Consider the following 21,179-nt stretch of genomic DNA (forward strand, 5'->3'; position numbering starts at 1 on the left):
TGCTTTTAAATGACCATCATCTTCTTCATACAAAGTCCTGGTTGCAGTTCCCCCATGATAAGTTATACTGTGTCATCAGGGGAAAATATCCAGTTTATCAGGTTAAAAAACAACAGATTACACTGATGGAATCATAATCTGTTGTTGGAATATTTTTTAAAAAGCAAAAACTGCATTGTGGAGCCCGATATGCTCCAAGGCCCGAGCAGCGAGGCCTGACCAGTTCCAGGGAGCAGCGAGGCGAGGAGCGCGGTATAAAAACCGGCGCGAGCAGCGAGGCCCGACCAGTTCCAGGGAGCAGCGAGGTGAGGAGCGCGGTATAAAAACCGGCGCGAGCAGCGAGGCCCAACCAGTTCCAGGGAGCAGCGAGGCAAGGAGCGTGGTATAAAAACCGGCGCGAGCAGCGAGGTCCGACCAGTTCCAGGGAGCAGCGAGGCGAGGAGCGCGGTATAAAAACCGGCGCGAGCAGCGAAGCCCGACCAGTTCGGACCAGGGAGCAGCGAGGCTTACCAACTCAGCAGCGGGGAGAGAGGTAAAAAGTAATCAGAGTGTGATGTCACCAGGGAGCAGGTAAGTGATTGGTTGGTGAGTATTTCTCTTTTTTAAACTTTAACTCTGTGGTTTATAGTTGCTGAGGTCTTTCTGGTGTAGCGGGGACTGTTGGTAAACCATACAAGTGCCCATGAGTTTATCTTTAATTGGTGGTAGTGAATTAATTAAAATTAATTAAAGGGTAAGTCATGTCAGGACAGCCCAGCCCCGTGTTATGCTCCTCTTGCTCTATGTGGGAATTCAGGGACGCTGCCTGTGTCCCTGACGACCATGTGTGCGAGAAATGCATCCAGCTGCAGCTACTAGCAGACCGCATTTTGGCGCTGGAGCTGCGGATGGATGGGCTTTGGAGCATTCACGATGCCGAGAGGGTTGTGGAAAACACGTTTACTGAGTTAGTCACACCGCAGGTAAGGGCTGCACAGGCAGAAGGGAAATGGGTGACCATGAGGCAGAGCAGTAGAGGCAGGCAGGTAGTGCAGGGGACCCCTGTGGCCATCCCCCTCTCAAACAGGTATACCGATTTGGATACTGTTGAGGGGGATGACTTACCAGAGGAAGGCAGCTGCAGCCAACTTCCTGGCACCAGGGGTGCTTCTGCTGCTCAAGAAGGGAGGAAAAAGAGTGGGAGAACAATAGTGGTAGGGGATTCTATCGTAAGGGGAACAGATAAGCGTTTCTGTGGCCGTAGACGTGACTCCAGGATGGTTTGTTGCCTCCCTGGTGCCAGGGTCAAGGATGTCACTGAACGGCTGCAGGGCATTCTGAAGGGGGAGGGTGAACAGTCAGAGGTTGTGGTTCACATTGGGACCAATGACATGGGTAGGAAGAGGGATGAGGTCCTGCAGCAAGAATTTAGGGAGCTAGGTAGCAGATTAAAGAGCAGGACCTCAAAGGTTGTAATCTCTGGATTACTCCCGGTGCCACGTGCTAGTGAGTATAGGAATAGGAGGATAAAGCAGATGAATGTGTGGCTAAAGAGTTGGTGCAGGAGGGAGGGCTTTAGGCCTAGAAATTCAGTGCCCTTAGCACCGATTTTGCGGCGCTAGAGGGCCTAGCGCTGCAATTGGCGCCGGTTCCTAAATTGCCTGGGGCCCTTCCGCGGCAGTAGACCGGTAGCGCTGCGCCGGCACCGATGACGTCATCGGTGTGCGCAGCGTCCCGGTTGTCGTGGTAACCCGGCCCCAAGCCGAAATTCAGTTGCGGCCGCCTCGCCAGTGGCAGCCGCAACTAAGACTCCGGCAAACGAGTGCTGCCGGAGTCTGCGCCGGCGCTTTAAGGAGGCGCGGCGGCCGGCCGCTTTCCCGCCGGCCGCCTGCCCGCAGCTCCCTCCCCGGACTTCTCCCCCCCCCCCCCCCCCCCCCCCCGGAACAGATGCAAGCCCGGCCCTTGTCCGAGGTGCCGGGCTCATTTTTGAGGAGATTTGCGCGGGCCGCGGCCGGGTGCAGGCAGCTCCTCCTTAACGGAAGGAGGAGGCCTGCACTTCCCGAGCCTGCCGCACCGCAGCGGGCGCCGCAGCGCCGGAATAGCGCCGCAATGCGGCGCGTTGCGCCAGTTTTCAGGCGCTAAAACCCTTCAGTAGCGCCGACAGCCGCTTGGGCGCGGCGCTACTGAATTTTTGGCGCGCGCAAAGGGACTTAGCGCCAGCGCTAACTTCCGGCGCTAAAGCCCTGGCGCAGCGCAAACTCAATTTCTAGGCCTTAGTTTCCTGGATCACTGGGCCTGCTTCTGGGGAAGGTGGGACTTGTACAAGTCGGACGGGTTGCACCTGAAACAGAGCGGGACAAATATCCTTGCGGGGAGGTTTGCTAGCACTGTTCGGGGGGGTTTAAACTAAAATGGCAGGGGGTTGGGAACCTGAGCAGGGAGACAGAGGAAAGGGAAACAGGGATAAAAGCAAAAGATAGGAAGGAGAAAAACAAAAGTGGCAGTCAGAGAAATCAACGGTTTAAATCAAACGTGGCCACAGTAAATAATAATTCTAATAGGTCTAAGAGCGTTAAAAAAACAAGCCTGAAGGCTTTGTGTCTTAATGCGAGGAGCATTTGTAATAAGGTGGACGAATTGGCTGCGCAAATAGAGGTAAACGAATACGATTTGGTTGGGATTACGGAAACGTGGCTCAAGGATGGCCAAGACTGGGAACTCAACATCCAGGGGTATTCGATATTCAGGAAAGATAGGCAAAAAGGAAAGGGAGGTGCGGTAGCATTACTGGTTAAAGAAGGGATTAATACAGTTGTAATGAAGGATATTAACTCTGATGATGTGGAATCTGTATGGGTAGAATTGAGAAATACTAAGGGGAAAAAAACATTAGTGGGAGTGGTATATAGACCTCCAAACAGTAAGGCGGAGGTTGGGGATGGCATTAAAAGGGAAATTAAAGAAGCGTGCAATAAGGGCACAGCAGTCATCATGGGTGACTTTAATCTACATATAGATTGGGCCAACCAAATTAGTAACAATACTGTGGAGGAGGAATTCCTGGAGTGTTTACGGGAGGGTTTCCTGGACCAATATGTCGAGGAACCAACCAGAGATCAGGCCATCTTAGACTGGGTATTATGTAACGAAAAAGGATTAATTAGCAATCTTGTTGTACGAGGCCCCTTGGGTCGGAGCGATCATAATATGATCGAATTCTTCATTCAGACGGAGAATGAAGTAGTTGACTCAGAGACTGGGGTCCTCAATTTAAATAAAAGAAACTACGATGGTCTGAGGAGCGAGTTGGGTAGGATTGATTGGGGAATGTCACTCAAAGGGTTGACGGTGGATAGGCAATGGCAAACATTCAAAGACCGAATGGATGAGCTACAGAATTTGTTCATCCCAGTTTGGCATAAAAGTAAAACAAAAAAGGTGACTCAACCGTGGCTAACAAGGGAAATTAGGGATAGCATAAGATCCAAGGAGAGGACATATAAATTGGCCAGAAAAAGCAATAATCCTGAGGATTGGGAGCAGTTTAGGATTCAACAAAGGAGGACAAAGGGATTAATTAAGAAAGGGAAAATAGAATATGAGAGTAAGCTTGCAGGGAACATAAAAACTGACTGTAAAAGCTTTTATAGATATGTGAAGAGAAAAAGATTGGTGAAGTCAAGCGTAGGTCCCTTGCAGTCAGAATCAGGGGAATTTATAATGCGAAACAAAGAAATGGCAGACCAATTAAATACATACTTTGGTTCTGTCTTCACAAAGGAGGACACAAATAACCTCCCAGAGATGCCGGGGAACATAGGGTCTGATGAAAGGGTGGAACTGAAAGAAATCAGTATTTGTAGGGAAATGGTGTTAGGAAAATTGATGGGACTGAAGGCCGATAAATCCCCAGGGCCTGATAATCTACATCCCAGGGTACTTAAGGAAGTGGCCCAAGAAATAGTAGATGCATTGCTGGTCATCTTCCAGAACTCGATAGACTCTGGAACAGTACCCATGGATTGGAGGGTAGCTAATGTTACCCCACTATTCAAAAAAGGTGGTAGAGAAAAAGCGGGGAATTATAGACTGGTAAGCCTGACATCGGTAGTGGGGAAAATGCTAGAGTCTATTATAAAAGATGTAATAGCAGAGCACTTGGAAAGCAGTGACAGGATCGGACAAAGTCAACATGGATTTACAAAAGGTAAATCATGCTTGACTAATCTACTGGAATTTTTTGAGGATGTAACTGGTAAAATAGATAAGGGAGAACCAGTGGATGTGGTGTATTTGGACTTTCAGAAGGCTTTCGATAAGGTCCCACATAAGAGATTAGTGTGCAAAATTAAGGCACATGGGATTGGGGGCAAGGTATTGACTTGGATAGAGAACTGGTTGGCGGACAGAAAGCAAAGAGTTGGAATAAATGGGTTGTTTTCCGAGTGGCAGGCAGTGACTAGTGGGGTACCGCAAGGATCGGTCCTAGGACCCCAGCTGTTCACAATATATATTAATGATCTGGACGAGGGAATTGGATGTAATACCTCCAAATCTGCAGATGACACAAAGCTGGGTGGGAGGGTAAGCTGTGAGGAGGATGTCGTGAAACTCCAGTACGATTTGGACAGGTTGGGTGATTGGGCAGAAACATGGCAAATGCACTATAATGTGGATAAATGTGAAGTTATCCACTTTGGTGGCAAAAACAGGAAGGCAGATTATTATTTGAATGGCAATAGATTGGGAGAAGGGGAAGTGCAAAGAGACCTGGGTGTTCTTGTGCACCAGTCGCTGAAGGTAAGCATGCAGGTGCAGCAGGCGGTTAAGAAGGCAAATGGTATGTTGGCCTTCGTAGCAAGAAGGTTCGAGTACAGGAACAAGGATGTCTTGCTACAGTTGTACAGGGCCTTGGTGAGACCACACCTTGAGTATTTTGTGCAGTTTTGGTCACCTTACCTGAGGAAGGACGTTCTTGCCATGGAAGGAGTGCAGCGAAGATTCACCAGGCTGATACCTGGGATGGCAGGAATGACGTATGAGGAGAGATTGTGTCGATTGGGCTTATACTCACTGGAGTTTAGAAGATTGAGAGGGGATCTCATCGAAACCTATAAAATTCTGTCAGGCCTGGACAGACTAGATGCAGGAAGGATGTTTCTGATGGCCGGGGAGTCCAGAACCAGGGGTCATAATCTAAGGATAAGGGGTAAGCCATTTAGGACTGAAATGAGGAGGAATTTCTTCACCCAGAGAGTGGTGAACCTGTGGAATTCTCTGCCACAGAGGGCGGTGGAGGCCAGTTCATTAAATATATTCAAGAAAGAGTTGGATATATTTCTTAAGGCTAAAGGGATCAAGGGATATGGGGAGAAGGCAGGGACAGGGTACTGAATTTGGATGATCAGCCATGATCTCATTGAATGGCGGAGCAGGCTCGAAAGGGCCGAATGGCCTACTCCTGCTCCTATCTTCTATGTTTCTATGTTTCAATCCGGCCAATTCCCGCCCCATCAGTCTACTCTCAATCATCAGCAAAATAATGGAAGGTGTCGTTGACAGTGCTATCAAGCGACACTTACTCACCAATAACCTGCTCACTCATGCCTAGTTTGGGATCCGCCAGGACCACTCCGCTCCAGACCTCATTACAGCCATGGTCCAAACATGGACAAAGGAGCTGAATTCCAGAGGTGAGGTGAGAGTGACTGCCCTTGACATCAAGGCAGCATTTGACCAAATGTGGCATTAAGGAGCCCTGGTAAAACTGAAGTCAATGGGAATCGGGGGGTGGGGGAACTCTCCACTAGCTGGAGTCATACCTAGCACAAAGGAAGATGGTTGTGGTGGTTGGTGGTCAATCATCACAGCTCCAGGACACATTGCTGCGAGTTCCTCAGGGCAGTGTCCTAGGCTCAACCATCTTCAGCTGCTTCATCAATGACCTTTCCTCCAACATAAGATCAAAAATGTGGCTGTTCACTGATGACCGCACAGTGTTCAGTGCCATTCGCAACTCCTCAGATAATGAAGCAGTCCATGCCCGCATGCAACAAGACATGGACGACATTCAGGCTTGGGCTGATAAGTGGCAGGTAAAATTCATGCCACACAAGTGCCAGGCAATGACTATCTCCAACAAGCGAGAGTCTAACCACCACACCTTGACATTCAACAGCATTACCATCACCGAATCCCTCACCATCAATATCCTGAGGATCATCATCATTGACCAGAAACCTAATTGGACCAGCCACAGAAACACTGTGGGAACTACGGCGAGTGTCTCACCTCCTGACTCCCCAAAGCCTTTCCACCATCTACAAGGCACAAGTCAGGAGTGTGATGGAATACTCTCCACTTGCCTGGATGAGTGCAGCTGCAATAACACTCAAGAAGCTCGACACCATCCAAGACAAAGCAGCCTGCTTGATTGGCACCCCATCCAGCACCTTAAACATTCACTCCCTCCACCACCGCTGTACCGTGGCTGCAGTGTGTACCATCTACAAGATGCACTGTGGGAACTCGCCAAGGCTTCTCCGGCAGCACCTCCCAAACCCGTGACCTCTTCCACCTAGACCGACAAGAGCAGCAGGCACATGGGAACACTACCACCTCCAAGTTCCCCTCCCAAGTCACACACCATCCTGACTTGGAAGTATATCGCCGATCCTTCATCATCGTCGCTGGGTCAAAATACTGGAACTCCCTCCCTAACAGCAGTGTGGGAGTACCTTCACCACACTGACTGCAGTGTTTCAAGAAGGCGGCTCACCACCACCTTCTCAAGGGCAACTATGGATGGGCAACAAATGCTGGCATTGCCAGCGACGCCCACATCCCATGAACGAATAAAAAAAAATGATGACATCATGTGCTGCAGTGTGAACTTTGCCTGTCAAGTCAGCACGGCACCATTATATCAGAGCAGATGGTGCCCTGTGTGGTCAGGAACGGAACCCAACTAAGAACTCTTCATTTGTCCTATAATGTGGCTTTTAAAGTAAGGAAAAGTAAGTAAGGCTTTAGCAGTGCACTTCCATACGGTCTAGATATTCTGCCATACTCAGTTTTGTATCCAATTTCTTGCAGGTAATTTACAGATTAGGCATTTTCTTGCAAAGTAAAGCTTTAATATTATAATTCATGCCATGGCAATTTTGGATTTGACTTAATTTACATTGTGTAAATATTTGGTTTCAATTTAAAGGGTACAGTTTTAAAGAAAGTGTTTGGAAAAATCTTTTAAAATTTACAAACACATAACACTGACAAATTGCATCTAAATACATCAATGTATAACTGCTATACAACATCTTCAGGATACAAATTATTTAAACTTCCTCTCCTTCCCCAAATAAGAAAAGGTTTGCTAAAGTTTCGAGTCCTTTTTTTTTACTATCACCCTTCCTGCTCCAAACCACAACACCGCCTACCTCAACTGTGGAACAGCTGGAATGTCTCAATCATCTACTGGTCAGCAGTGCATACTATGGCATGGGACTGATCCTGCCTGTTTTGCTTCTTCCTTCCCACCCTGCTCTGCTGATGCTGTGCTCTGCCTTCTGTGAAGTTCTACCTACTGGTCTGTCTGAAAACCAGTGATACTCTCCCAATGACAGTGCAATTTGAATGGTAGTTGAGGCTGGTTCAGATTGATCTACAGACAACAAGCAGCCCTTAATTTTTTTAAATCACTTTGAAATGCAAACTCGGCAGATTACCAAAAGCTATTATTCTGTCCAATATCCAAAAAGATGACCTATAACTTTGTGACCTGGGTGCAATAAGGTTAGAGTTAACCTAAATACAATAATAAAGTCATAGTTCCAAGTTGTTGCTACATGATGAACTTTGTGACTTACAGGAGGCAATCACAGATGGCATGGAGATTGCAGTGTCACCCAGAAGTCTGCACAGTGAGCTGATGTGTCCTATCTGTCTAGACATGCTGAAGAACACTATGACAACCAAAGAGTGCCTACATCGCTTCTGTGCTGATTGCATTGTTACTGCCCTCAGGAGTGGGTATGTAATAGCAGACTGGCTGCAGGATATGACAAACAAGCAGGTTTCCTTCCCCGACTCTTTGCCTCATGTGGCATGGTTTAGGATTAGTAAAAAAAAATTCAGGCTATGTATACACTAAGGATGAGAACCCAAAAGTGCTTGGCCATATTCAATTTGTTCATGAATACTTTACACTTGGACAAACTGGCTTTGGATGTGCCAGTGCAGAACAGCAAAATGTCCATTTCCTCAAGACACAGTGGCTTCCTGCCAACGTATCGGTATGTGGGGAGGCAAGCAGCAGGTGGTTGGAACCTCAGTATGGCCATTCTTTTTAAAAAAAAGAAAAGTGGAAGGAGCACAGGCCCTGGCAAAATAGTAACAGAATATTTATTGGTGCTGGACAGGGTAAGCCTTTACAAAAATCACCTTTAAACCACACACATATCCAGCACATAATGGACTTTTAAACATTTAGTCCTTGCAACTTTTAGCAGCTAATTTCAAGAAGGGAAGTTTGTTGGTGTCTGTTTTTTCCCCCAAAGAATGACTAAGTTTTAGTCTATTTTAGGATTTTTGTATTTCTTAATTCTCTTCACTTCCTCTTTGGCCAAGAGAAGGAGTGATTGGAGACGTGCTGCCAGGCTTCACCAAGCCCGCCTCTTAATAGTCAGCTGTAAGTCAGGTGAGAGCACTCCGAATTAACAGGCCCTCCCCGCTTAGGGAACCAACTGGCTTCTGCTTAGCAGCTCTCCACAACAGCACAGCGGAAACCATAAACTCACTGTGTAGGGAATCATGGTCATGAACCCACATCTTATGACTCCTTGGAACAGTGTTTGGGGCCCCAGCGTACAGCACCGGCCCCAGCGTACAGCACCGGCCCCAGCATACAGCACCGGCCTGCAGTGTCCCAACATTCTGTTTTTAAAACATTTTTTTTGCTCATTTTCACTGTAATCTTTGCTGCTGTCCTCACCTGAAGAAATTGATTCTTTGCAGGATTAGGACAAAGCCCATCTTACAGCATTCATGGGTAAAAGATGGCGGAGCAGAGACGTGTTAATCGGTTGCAGGATAAAAATTCTGTTCCAGTGGAACATGAAGAGTTTTATTCTGCATGGACAGATAAGATCAATTGTTCATTTAAATAAAACATGACCATGTTATTTTAAAACGTTTGAAAATAACCACAGTATTTCAAGAATATCTCTCTCGTCAATTGCAGACTTTTGACATTAAAATACTTCAGTTGCATAGCTATTTATTTATTTTTTTTAAATATAATTCCTGGTACAAAATTAATGATGAATTTTTCTTATTAGAAACAAAGAGTGTCCGACCTGTAGAAAGAAACTGGTCTCCAAGAGATCGCTGCGGCCAGATCCGAACTTTGATGCACTGATCAGCAAAATATACCCCAGTCGCGATGAGTATGAGGCACACCAGGAGCGGGTGCTAGCCCGGATCAGCAAGCACCACAACCAGCAGGCCCTGAGCCACAGCATCGAAGAGGGACTCAAAATGCAGGCACTGAATAGGTAAGGCGTGTGCAACATCCCAAATTTAGTACATCATATTGAACTGTCTGCTGTATATTATTACACCCATTGAAATGTTAATGAGCGAGGATCAGGGGGATGCCATGTAGCACAGGAGCAGCTGAGCTCTCACTGCTTTTAATCGAGGGAAGAAGCGATGCAACCCCTCCCAGGAACACATTCCTCTACCAAATAAATAAACGCACACAAGTATTCTAAAAACGATTTTGTTAACTCTCATAATAAAAACATATAGGCCCGTAATTTCCGATAGGAGGCTTCCTGCGTGCGGATGCCTCATATCGGAAAAAAAATCTACGCCCTTACCTGAGGACGCCCGAGGTCCGGACACTTCCGCTCCTGGGCCTCTCCACAGTCAAATTGTGCAGGGCCCTCGTATCCCAGGGGTGCAGGGGGTTCACAAGTGTCCCTGGGATCACGTGAGCCAAGCCAGCCAATAGGAGAAGGGAATCTCCCATCATACTTTTGACAGATGGACCTGTCAAATATATGAATGGAGATCACCCCAAAAAGACACTAAAACATTAAATAAATTTTTTAAAAAACCATCACGATTTTAAAATGAGTTAAAATTAGATTAAATTAAATATTTTAAACAAAAATTTAATTAAAAAAAAAAATTAAAGATTTTTATGGGGCTAAAAACAAACTTACCTTTTCTAAAAGTATTTAAAATTATAAATGAGTGAAAAAATATTTTTATTTTACTTTTTAAAACTCTTTTATGCTGGTAAAAGCAGGCCTTACCAGGCGTAAGATTTCTAAGGGTTTTCAGCAGGCAGAGGTTCTGCAGAAAGCGGAACTCTCTGCCCGCAGAGGCCCTTCTCCAGGGCAGGCGCAGGATCGGTCAAGGGCATTCTTGTCAAATCGGAGATGCCGGTTTTCAGCGCATGCGCTTCACATGCCTGAAACCGGCATTTCCGATGTCCCTACGGGTGTGTACACAGTGCGTACACACCCGTAGGCATCGGAAAATAAGGGCCATTGAGTTAGCTTGTCACTCCTGATCACTTTTGTGTCTTGCATAGTACAGTTGGAGGAACACACTGATCAGCTGCTTAGGAAATGCAGACGAGCTGATAGCTTTTTCATTTATTGAATTATTCTCCAGCTGACAAAAAGCACAGTGTGCAAGAATCGTCAATAAAAGGGGTCAGAGGATAGCAGTTGGGAGAAAAGTACAAAGGAACAAAGTTCTGTAAACAAGAGAGCAATAGAGTAACAGAGGGGAAGAAAGAGAGGAAGGGGCAGGACAGAGAATGAATGAGATAAAGTCAGAGTGATGGGGAAAAGAGTAAAAAGACTTTGCTATTAACCATATAGAAGTTAGGATAGTCCCAGCTAGACACCAGTAAGATCAACTAATGAGATGTATGGATCTTACCTGAATATAACTGGGTATCCCAGACTGAAAAGCTACTATATAAATTAATAAGCAAACTGTTGCTAGTGAACCATAGATTTTCCAATGGCATCACTGCAACATGAGAATTTCTTTCACAGTAATATGCTGTCATTACCTGGGAAGGGAAAAAAATGCAAGATCCCAATTGGGATGTTGAGAACTTAAAGCAAAAAACTCCATTCTGAGTTACCTCAATTGACTACAATATAACGTTACTCCCTGCCCCAAGGAGCATACGAGTTGTGTAACTTCAATCATCTAAAAAGGCTATGCTGTAAGTTTTTCTTTTTTAAATATGATTTTTCCCCCCCAAAAGGATATTTTTCTTTCACTTACTGTTGACTAAAAGGTCACAGTAACTACAAGTTTATCCACTCCAGTTTGGGTTCTGAAAGCCAGACCTCATAAAACACAGCAGAATTCTCAAGTGTTCAAGTATTAGATTGAAATATTAATGTAAAACAACATCATCCTATTGTCCTCATTAGGAACCTCTAAGCTTGCATACTTAAATCTTTGATTATATAGCATTAGTGCACAGTTACTTATTACAGATGAACCTTAATTAATATTAATAGCCTAGTTAATAGGTATACTTCCTAAATAGGATTCATTGTTTCCCAACACAATTGCGAACACACTTAAGTCAATATTGATCAGCATTGCTTAATGGGAATGCTTTGGAATGATTTAATACCCATCAGCAAGTTCCTGTTAAGAAAATTCAATACTGGTCACTTAGAGCTGCACATCTGATTAGCAATGCTAAATAAACTAACATGTCTTTATTACTGTGTGTAAATGCACTGTAGCATTGTTTAGAGAAATCAGTTTTGCACCACTGATTGTATATGTCCCTAAGCTGCATTTATATTATAGCTCTGCTTTCAGAGGAAATGTAATATAAATGAGGTACTGAGACAAACCTTACTAGGGGAGTTTCCAAGAGACTGCCAGAGGCAACATAAATGGCTGTCTTCAGCCACCACTTCTACTGGGCATGAATGGCTTTTTGCATTGCTGGTCCATTTTTCCAGACACTACGGGGGAAATCCATTGCCAGAAACTAACTATCACAAATGTGACTTTTGAGCAATTGCTCATGCCATCATAGCTGTTTCAATATTACGGCTGGTGCTTGAGCCAGCCCTACAGTGTAAACTGGATGAATTCACAGCACCAGTAGCCTAAGCACAATCTCAAAATACAACACGTGAATTAGTTGCAGAAGCAAGACTGAATAACCTGGATTAGAAGAGAAATAAGTCAACGATTGTGATGTAGATGCTGTTGCAATGTAAGATGTAGTAAGTAATTAAGAAGGGCTTATGTAATGAGGCAATCATTGCTTTTTATAGAGAAGACACTTTTCCATTTGCTTTTCTCTCCTATGGAAAACCTACATGTCAGGCATAGTCAGTCTTTCACAAAGATCTTTTTTTAAAAACAAACTTATTTTAAATTTCCTATTTTAAATTTCCTATGTGGCAAATCTCAAAGCCGTAACAACATTTTACTTCTAAGTGGCCAAACAAAGCCTTGGGAGTCTTTAACACAATTTTGACATTGTAAAGTAACAGCTGCTTGGGCAAGGTATTGGAGGACTGCTGGTAACTGTAGAATAATACCCTGCAGGAGACATGGGGAGAAACTCCTCTCGTGTCTTTTAAATATATCCTGAATCTTTTTTTCCTCCTTTGGTCAGGAGGATGGGATCAGCTGAACTACCAACTATGCCAGTGACATAGTTAACGTTTCAGGGCGATGGCCTTTCGTCAGAACAGTTCTGATGAAAGGCCATTGACCTGAAACGTTAACTCTGTTTCTCTCTCCACAGGTGCTGCCGGACTTACTGAGTATTTCCAGCATTTTCTGTTTTTATTTCAGATTTCCAGCATCCGCAGTATTTTGCTCAGGAATCATGGAATATTGTTTAGGTCCATAAACTCTATAATAACTGCTATGTCCTTTAATGAGAAGACTTTGTGTGTCTGTAAGCTTCATTGTATTAAAAATGTATCAAAATTGTGGAATAACCAAATATTATGGAGCCCCATCATTGCCTTGCCAACCATTTGCATTAGTTATTAAATACTCAATTAATTATTGAAATGATTCATTGACTATTCAAATACATTAAACTGTCATAGGAACAGCATAACTAGCTGAGTTAATTTGCATTCCGCATTGCAGTAACATCTCCTGAATGAATCAAAGGTGCTTTCTTATTTACATTTTTCTTGCCAGTTGCCCAGTTTAATACCAACACATTGAATTATTGTCTGTCTGGTACAGAGCACAGAGGGTGAGAAAACATCAAGCTGAGAATGGAAGTGGAGCAGAAGACAACGGGGATAGTTCACATTGCAGCAATGCCTCCACTCATAGCAACCAGGAGGCGGGACCAAGTCAAAAACGTGCAAAGACTTCAGATGATTCGGGTCCTGATCTTGACACCACAAATGAGAATGGGACGGGGGATCCTGACCCAGTGACTGATGGAACCAATGAAATTGAACTGGTCTTCAGGCCTCATCCTACACTAATGGAGAAAGATGAAACAGCACAGACCAGGTATGTAGGTGAGAGGGGTTATTATTATTCACTGGATCAGAAGAATTCAGAGATAAAAATAAAGGAAAATAGGGAATGGTGGCAACAAAACCAGAAATTTCTGGAAATATGTCAGGTCAGTCAGTATCTGAAAGAGAAAGATAGATTAACGTTTCAGGAGTGACACTTCATTAAGTCCATAGAAATTGAATGCCTGGGATCACACCCAGACTTCAAATCAACAGCTTGGAATGATACAGCAGTGTTATGAATAATATTATTACCATAGGTTCCAGTGCGCCAATGCAAAAGCAAAACAGCTTGCAGTTCTTGTATTTAAACTTGCAGAAACTTTAAATATTAAACTACAGGCTTCAGGCTGACATAGACAGGATGGTGAAATGGGCAGAAGCATGGCAGATGGAGTTCAATGCAGAGAAGTGTGAAGGGAGGGCTATCAAGGAAAGACAGTGTACTATAAATGGCATGATTTTGAAAAGTGTAGGTGAGCAGAGACACCTTGGTTTCCATATACACAAATACTTAAAGGTAACAGGGCAAGTTGATAAGATGGTTAAAAAGCATATGGGTTTCTTGGGTTTATAAATGGAGAAATAGAATATAAAAGCAAAAAGATCATGCTAGAACTTTATAAATCACTGGTTAGGCCTCAGGTTAAGTATTGTGGACAATTCTGGGCACCACATTTCCAGAAAGATGTAAAGGCCTTGGAAAGGGTTCAGAGGAGGTTTACCAGGGTGTTACCAGGAATGAGGGACTTCAGTTATGAGGAGACATTAGCAAAGGTAGGACTGTTCTCCTTGGAACAGAGAAGGTTACGAGGTGACCTAATCGAGGCTTTCAAGATGATGAGAGGTTTTGCTAGAGTAGATAGAGAAAAATTATTTCCTCTGGCGAGTGGGTCAACAACTAGAGGTCATAGATTCAGAATCATTGGCAAAAGATCTAGAGGGGAGATTTGTTGGGATCTGGAGCACTCTACTTGAAAAGATGGTAGAAACTGATTCCATTAATAATTTAAAAAGGGAGTTGGAGAGGTACTTGAGGATGAGGAACTTACAGGGTTACGGACAGAAAGCGGAGATATGGGACTAAGCATGACTGCTCTTTCAGAGAGCCAGCACAGGCATGATGGGCTGAATGGCCTCCTTCTGTGCTGTAAGTTTCTATGACACAATGTATTATGTTCTTAAGACTCGAAGCAGTGTGACATGAATGGAGTTATGATGTCCATTTTGACTATTATAAAGTCCAGTGTTAACCTGTGGTGAGTTAGCTGATCTCAGCCAAGGCAGCAGATGAGGCACTACACTTGGTCTCAGTGACCCTGGGATAAGGAAATTAAAAAGATCAGCCAGAGTTTCCTCTCCTGGTGGCTGTCTATTAACTCTTGCTGGAAATGGCATGTGTGAACAGGTTTGGGCTCAGCTGTGATGGCCTTTGTGACTGAATATCCTACCAGCCCTCACTGTCTAGGGTCACTCGTGAAGAATGACTACTTGGGTGAGGTACTGGAGGGCTGCCAGAACCATGGCACCATTCCTCAGCGTGTGTCCGTGCTTTCAAGAAAGGAGAGAAATGGAAGAAAACTGGGGATGGAGGGGTAAGGAAAAGTGCAGTGTTTTAAACATGTGTAGCAGGGATTTGAGAGAGATACAAGCTATGCCTGGAAATGGTGATATTGTGTTCTGCAGGTTTAATGGTGCTGATATTTTCTATAGAGTAAAGGCGATCATTAATATAGAGCATGCTACAAATGAAGAGCTACCTGTTCTATGACTCTAAATGTTTTTCTCTTTTAACCAAGGCAGGTCACGGTTGGTGTCCAGAGGATTGTGGGGCGCACACCGGTGTCGAGAAAGCGGTAAGCAGTTTCACTGCAACCGGTTTCTCCACAAACCAGTAACAGACCACCTATAAACGGAGGTCTGGGAGAATCCGCTTCAATTCGATTCACGGACACTCTTGAGTCTACACTGTCAATTGCAAACTGAATGGTGCCGGAAATGTTAGAGCGCTAAGTGACCGGTTTACTTGTGACAGTCAATACTCATTTTTAGTATGTGGTCAGTATGGTGCAGACCTGCTGGCTTACTGGTAATCTGAGAGTGTTTACATGAGACTGATGGATTTGAATCCCAGTAACTGTATCACCAGTGAAAGTGACTACAGCTCTGGATGAAATTCCCTGATCAAATCCAGTCAGGGCTGGAAAAATCCATTGTCAGGCCTCCTGCTATTCCAGGTCTTTGGGACTGTGGAGATTTATATTTAAATCACTCCCCTTTTCAAAGTACTGACTCTTGCTGCGACATGCTTCTACAGGTGCCTGTAGCCCTCTGGTACCGTGCCCAAGTGGTCATTCGTCATGTGAATCTAAAACAGGGAGTATTCAGATGGGGAATTACATTTGAAACAGATACTGTCCTCACCCGACATCCCCAGATGTAGACCTTTCCGTTGTTGCCCCAACTGAGATCATCAAACTCAGCCCAGGCCAGGGAACAAACCTCCCTGGTCTGTACTGCTCAGTACCATACCCGGTTGTGTATTTGCTCACTCAGGCATCAGAGCAGCCCCTCTGCAGATATGTTGGACCTATTGTTATTATACAGGTATTCGCATTTCAACAAGGCAGTGCAATCAAATTGTGGCATAATTCACAGTGCCTAGTGAAGTGACAACAGTTGAGTGCCACAGGTGCTGCCTGATAATAAACAAACCCTAAAAGCAGAGCGGAGTCTGGGCCTGCGGAGTTTTCAAGCCCTGAAACAAAAAGAAAAATGGCATTGATGTTAAGTCTTATGGAACCAACAAATGTGTGCACAGTAGGACCTCTAACTATTGAGTAGAAACAGGAACAAGTCTGTCTAATAACTTCCTGTAAAGTTGGTTACATGCAGTTGCTGTCTTAAGGCAATAAGCCACAATTGTTCAATACCTTTTTATATATAGCTTTGTTTCTCCACCATTTCTTCCATCCTTTCCTCTCCCAAAGATGTGATCCTATTTCTAAGGCTATTATTTGACCATTGAGGGCCTCACAGTCGAGCCTGATCCTGTCCTCACCTAATGTCCACACACACATACTTCATAGGTATTGCTGGATAGTGCTTGGGAGCAGGAACCTGGCTGATTTTTCACCTTTCTAATCTAGGGCACTGGAGTCAAAGCTGAAGTTAGCTAATTCAGCACAGATCAAAGACCAACTCTGAAACCTTCCTGAGCTAAACCACTTACTGGATGAACTCACTGAGTCAGTTTAAAGCCTTGTTGATGGGTTCTTAAAAATTGCAATTTAAATTTACACATTGAAATTACAGGTACTTCCACTTCTACCATTTTGTTCTCCATTTGGGAGGGGAATCTGGGGTCCTTGCAACTGTGTCTGTTGATACAATTGATATTGTTGCTTAAACAAATATAATAAAAAATGCTAAATGCATTGTTTATGGGAAGAAAACCTAATCCATTAACATACTCGACATAATTAACAGGTCTTGAAACATGTGAAATACTGAGTGTGTGGGGAGGGGGAAGGCAAGATTACATCTTGGCACATAAGACACCAACAGTTGTGAATTAGGAACATATGAGGAATCGAATCACAATTGCATTCCTCCAGATGTCAAAATTCTAAGCACAACATTTTTCTGCTGCTTCAAAGAAATTTCCTGTCCATTGCAAACAAACACAGCCCCAGTCCCAGCAGAGTGAGTGTCTGAAGCATTCCTGCTCCCTTGTGTACAGAGTGAAGCAGTTTCAGTTTTACTCATCTGTGCCGCTTTAAATAAATAAAATCCATCCAAATCACCTAGTCTTTCCAGAAGTTCCTGTATGGATGCTCCATGTTAACACTATGAAGCCCCCCCCAACCCCCCTCCTGCCTCTCAAGATTGAGGAGGTTGTAGGGGGAAGCTTATTGCATGGCTCCATGTCTCATGTTCTTTCTTTGTTATTGTCTGGTGTAACAGGTATATAAAAACAACAGGAAATGCCACTGTTGACCATCTGTCCAAGTACCTGGCTATGAGATTAGCCCTGGAAGAGCTCAGGAAAAACGAAGAAGCGAATCCGATGAATGTGGAAACGGTCAGCGAGAAGCAATACACCATTTACATTGCAACGGTGAACGGCCAGTTCACTGTAAGTATCTGCCCTACTTTTCAGGGGGTGAGTTAACCGCAGTTTATTTCAGATCAAAAGAAAACCCCACAACTGCTGGGAATACAGAGGAGGTTAGTCAGCATTTGAAAGAGAAGGGTGGGTTAAGGTTTCCTTCATCAGCTTATGCAGAGAAATTAAAGTTGTATTTCCATCAGGTAAGGTCATAATGACAGAGAGATTGCAGATTTTCCTAGACTGAAAAAAATACATTCTCATTAAACGTACAGCTTTGGTAAATATTGATATTTAAAGCTGACTTTGGTTTAGAATGTGTCATTCATGACACTATCCTGTGTACAGGTACAGAACTGCAATCATTTTAGTCTTTTACCGTTAGTTACTTCACTTTAATATATATATATTTTTATATTTGTTTATGGGATGTTGGCCTTGCTGGCAAGGCCAGCATTTATTGTCCATCCCTAATTGCCCTTGAGAAGGGGGTGGTGAGCTGCCTTCTTGAACCATCTGATTTTTTTCAGGTGTTCAAGCCATTTTTGTAGAGATAATTAATCCAAATAAAGAATGTATCAAAAATGTTTTGGGAGTAAAATTTGAAAAGTCACCAGGGTCAGATGATGTGCATCTCAGAATATTGGGGAGGAGATAACAGACACAGTAACTATAATATCCTAACAAGTTTGGAAACAGGATTTGTGTCAAAGAACTGGAAGGTGGCAAATGTTACACTTCAGTTCAAGAAAGGGGAAAAGAATAAGCCAAGAAATTGTAGGCCGGTTAATAGTAACTCAGTTGAGGGTAAACCTCCAGAATCTTTAATGAGGGATGAAATCAGTGACCACATAAAAAGGCATGGGTTTATCAGGGGCAATAAAAGACTTTACTGAACCTATACAGTACATGTGATCACATATATAATGCATAATAATATAGAGCTCCAACTGAGGACATTTAACTCAGCAGAATCCAGTGATCTAACCTGAATCCTTTCTGTTCGATATGATTCAGAGACTTTACATCTGATAATGTTAGTTTTCAATCAATTTTAGTCGGCCACACAACAACATGGCATCATCAACAGTCATGCATTGCTTGGTTTAGTAATCCAGTAAAAGTGTCTTGCAAGACACTTCACCAGATGACAGTGATCCTTAGTTTATGTCATGGTATTAATCCATCACTAGCCAAAGGGTTTTGCATTGGAGTGAATGTTAAAACCTTAGCTCAGTGGTAGCCCTGCCACCTCTGAGTCACTAAGTCAGAGGTTCAAGCTAATCGAGGCTGCCACTTCAGTGTAGTACTGAGGGAGTGCTGCACTGTTGGAGGGGTCGTCTTTCGAATGAGACATTAAATTGAGGTCCCGTCTCCTTTCACAGGTGGACATAACAGATCCCAGGCATTTGAGACCCACTTTTTCCTCATCTAGTATCTTCAGCAGATCTGCTGCTCTGTGCGTGTCTAACTGAATTCAGCCTCCCACCTGTTGGATGTTACTGAACCCAGTATTGGGTTTAAAGAAAAAGAGAAAGAAAAATATTTATCTTTTAAAAGAAGTAGACATAAGCAAATGGAGTTGCTTTATGATGGGTCTGCCATAGTGGCCCTCAAGCAAGTCACAGGTCAGGATTGTAGCCCTTGGTAAAAGATTTGTGAAATTTACTTTTGTCTCATTTCCTTCCAGCTGTTGAATGGTTCCTTTTCACTAGAGCTGGTCAGTGAGAAGTACTGGAAGGTGAACAAACCCATGGAACTGTATTATGCACCAACCAAGGAACACAAATAGGCATTGGCGCAAGATCCACAACAGATAAATGGAGACGGTGCTTTTGATGGTTGTGACGTATTTGTCTTCCATGCAACAGCAACCAGTATCGTGAGATGTTCCGTTGAATAAAAACTTGTCACATGTTCAAATTTACAGATCTGTGACGTGCAAATTCACAACTGAAACATCGCAGACTCGGGCGAGAGGAGAGTGTCCCAATGGGTTTCCTTATCCGGTCATGATATTGTGGACACCACCTGGAATTCAGGAGGTAGAAGTTTGTAGTGTGTTGCTTCTCAGTTTCTTGGTTTATGGATTACACCACAGGGCAATAGATCTGTTTTTTTGTCGCTATAAATCTCTTGCAAACTTGTCAAAGGCCTAAATTTGCAATCAAAAGAGATACCAAATTTTTTTTTTTTTAAACATTTTCTCCCAACCCCACACTCCCCTGAAAATGCAAACGCATGCTGGGGTATGGTTCCACAGCAACCCTACTACCCCTCACTTAAGTGACCATTCTTCATGTGTGAGTCAGGACAGTGAGTGTCGATCGGCTGTTTGACCACGAAAGGAGGAGAGAACATCACAGCTAAGTCTGATCTTTTTCTTACCCCATATCTGCTTATGCCATTCCAAGCAGAGGCCCCTGTATTGCAATCAAGCGCGGGAACCCTGATTATTCCTCCCTCTAACCCAAGGGTGCTGAAGCTAATTGTCGTGCCCCAAGATGTGCTCTGGCTGGAATCAGCTAACTTAGCATATGCTGGGGATTGAACCTGGGACCACATTATGCAGTGTATTAACCCATTAAATTATTGGGAGGGAAACTAAATTATTTAATTTGAAGGCAAGTGTCCTTTAACGTTGCAAAGCTATGGTTTTAACAAACTTCTACTATTCCAAAATGAAGTGCTACAGGACACCAATGCATTGCAAACACAGATAAATATATTTTCAGTGTCGTTTTCTGATTTTTAAAAAATCATTTTTTTCATGTGAAATGTAAAATGGGTATTTATGTTGTCAATCAAGTACTGGTAGTTATACCGTGAAACTATACTGTACCTGGGCATCTACTACTTTATTTGTACACTGTTACCATCAAATTGAAATTAAATAATTCTGTTTCTTTACTTGAATAATAGTTGCAGTAATTATTAGAGAACACAAGCACATTGATGGGTGAGGGGGTAAGCAATTCTAGCATGATCTTGAATAATCTAAAATAGGAGCATGGGATTTGAACTTGGATGCTATTTGTAGCAGTACCAGGCATTAAACACTCTTATTGTTTGTAAGCTTTCGTTTTGAAGTTGCTCCAGAAACTTTGTTTAAATGATCTCAAATCGTACTTTTTTAAACTTTTTATTAAATCCATAAATTAAGTACTACTGTATGTGCTCAGAACTTCATAAAGCAGAACTGGGTCAAAACTTTGTATTTTGTGTATTATCAGAGCAATTTTTAAAAAATATATAAATGTCAGCAGTTCTGTTCGTAAATCACCTCAGTAAAATAAGCAAGCCTCAGTTCTAGGATACCACAGCTCAGACTTCATTGTGGATGCTGAAGTGACTGCGAGGGGCTCCACCTGGCCAAACATAATAGAACAAATGAGTGAAAATTGGCAACCCTGCATTTGAAACGTACAATAGACTTCACAACATTCCATGGATTTCTGAAGGATCTTTTATAGAATTTTCATACTGAACCATGGGGAAAATACACCTTTCACTTGGGGGGGGGAAAA

General features: G+C 43.5%; 1 protein-coding gene across 4 annotated transcripts in view; it reads left to right on the forward strand.

Moving 5' to 3' along the window:
• The window catches only part of rnf2 (ring finger protein 2), a 68,121-nt gene extending 47,559 nt beyond the window's left edge, over positions 1-20,562 (forward strand). For 2 of the 4 annotated variants that reach the window (XM_085982573.1, XM_085982572.1), the window contains exons 3-8: positions 7,850-8,010; positions 9,318-9,533; positions 13,255-13,533; positions 15,341-15,397; positions 17,508-17,679; positions 19,343-20,562. In XM_085982573.1, the coding sequence (XP_085838699.1) occupies positions 7,850-8,010; positions 9,318-9,533; positions 13,255-13,533; positions 15,341-15,397; positions 17,508-17,679; positions 19,343-19,444 (987 nt within the window). In that variant the 3' untranslated portion in view covers positions 19,445-20,562. Of the gene's footprint in view, positions 1-4,326; positions 6,996-7,849; positions 8,011-9,317; positions 9,534-13,254; positions 13,534-15,340; positions 15,398-17,507; positions 17,680-19,342 lie in introns of those variants that run through there. The other 2 variants (XM_085982575.1, XM_085982574.1) reach the window with 2 other exon arrangements.
• The last annotated feature ends 617 nt before the right edge of the window (positions 20,563-21,179 follow it).

The sequence above is a fragment of the Somniosus microcephalus genome, chromosome 3, assembly GCF_052327205.1.
Source record: "Somniosus microcephalus isolate GS21.2 chromosome 3, FLI_Smic_1.0, whole genome shotgun sequence".
Classification (NCBI taxonomy): Eukaryota; Metazoa; Chordata; class Chondrichthyes; order Squaliformes; family Somniosidae; genus Somniosus; species Somniosus microcephalus.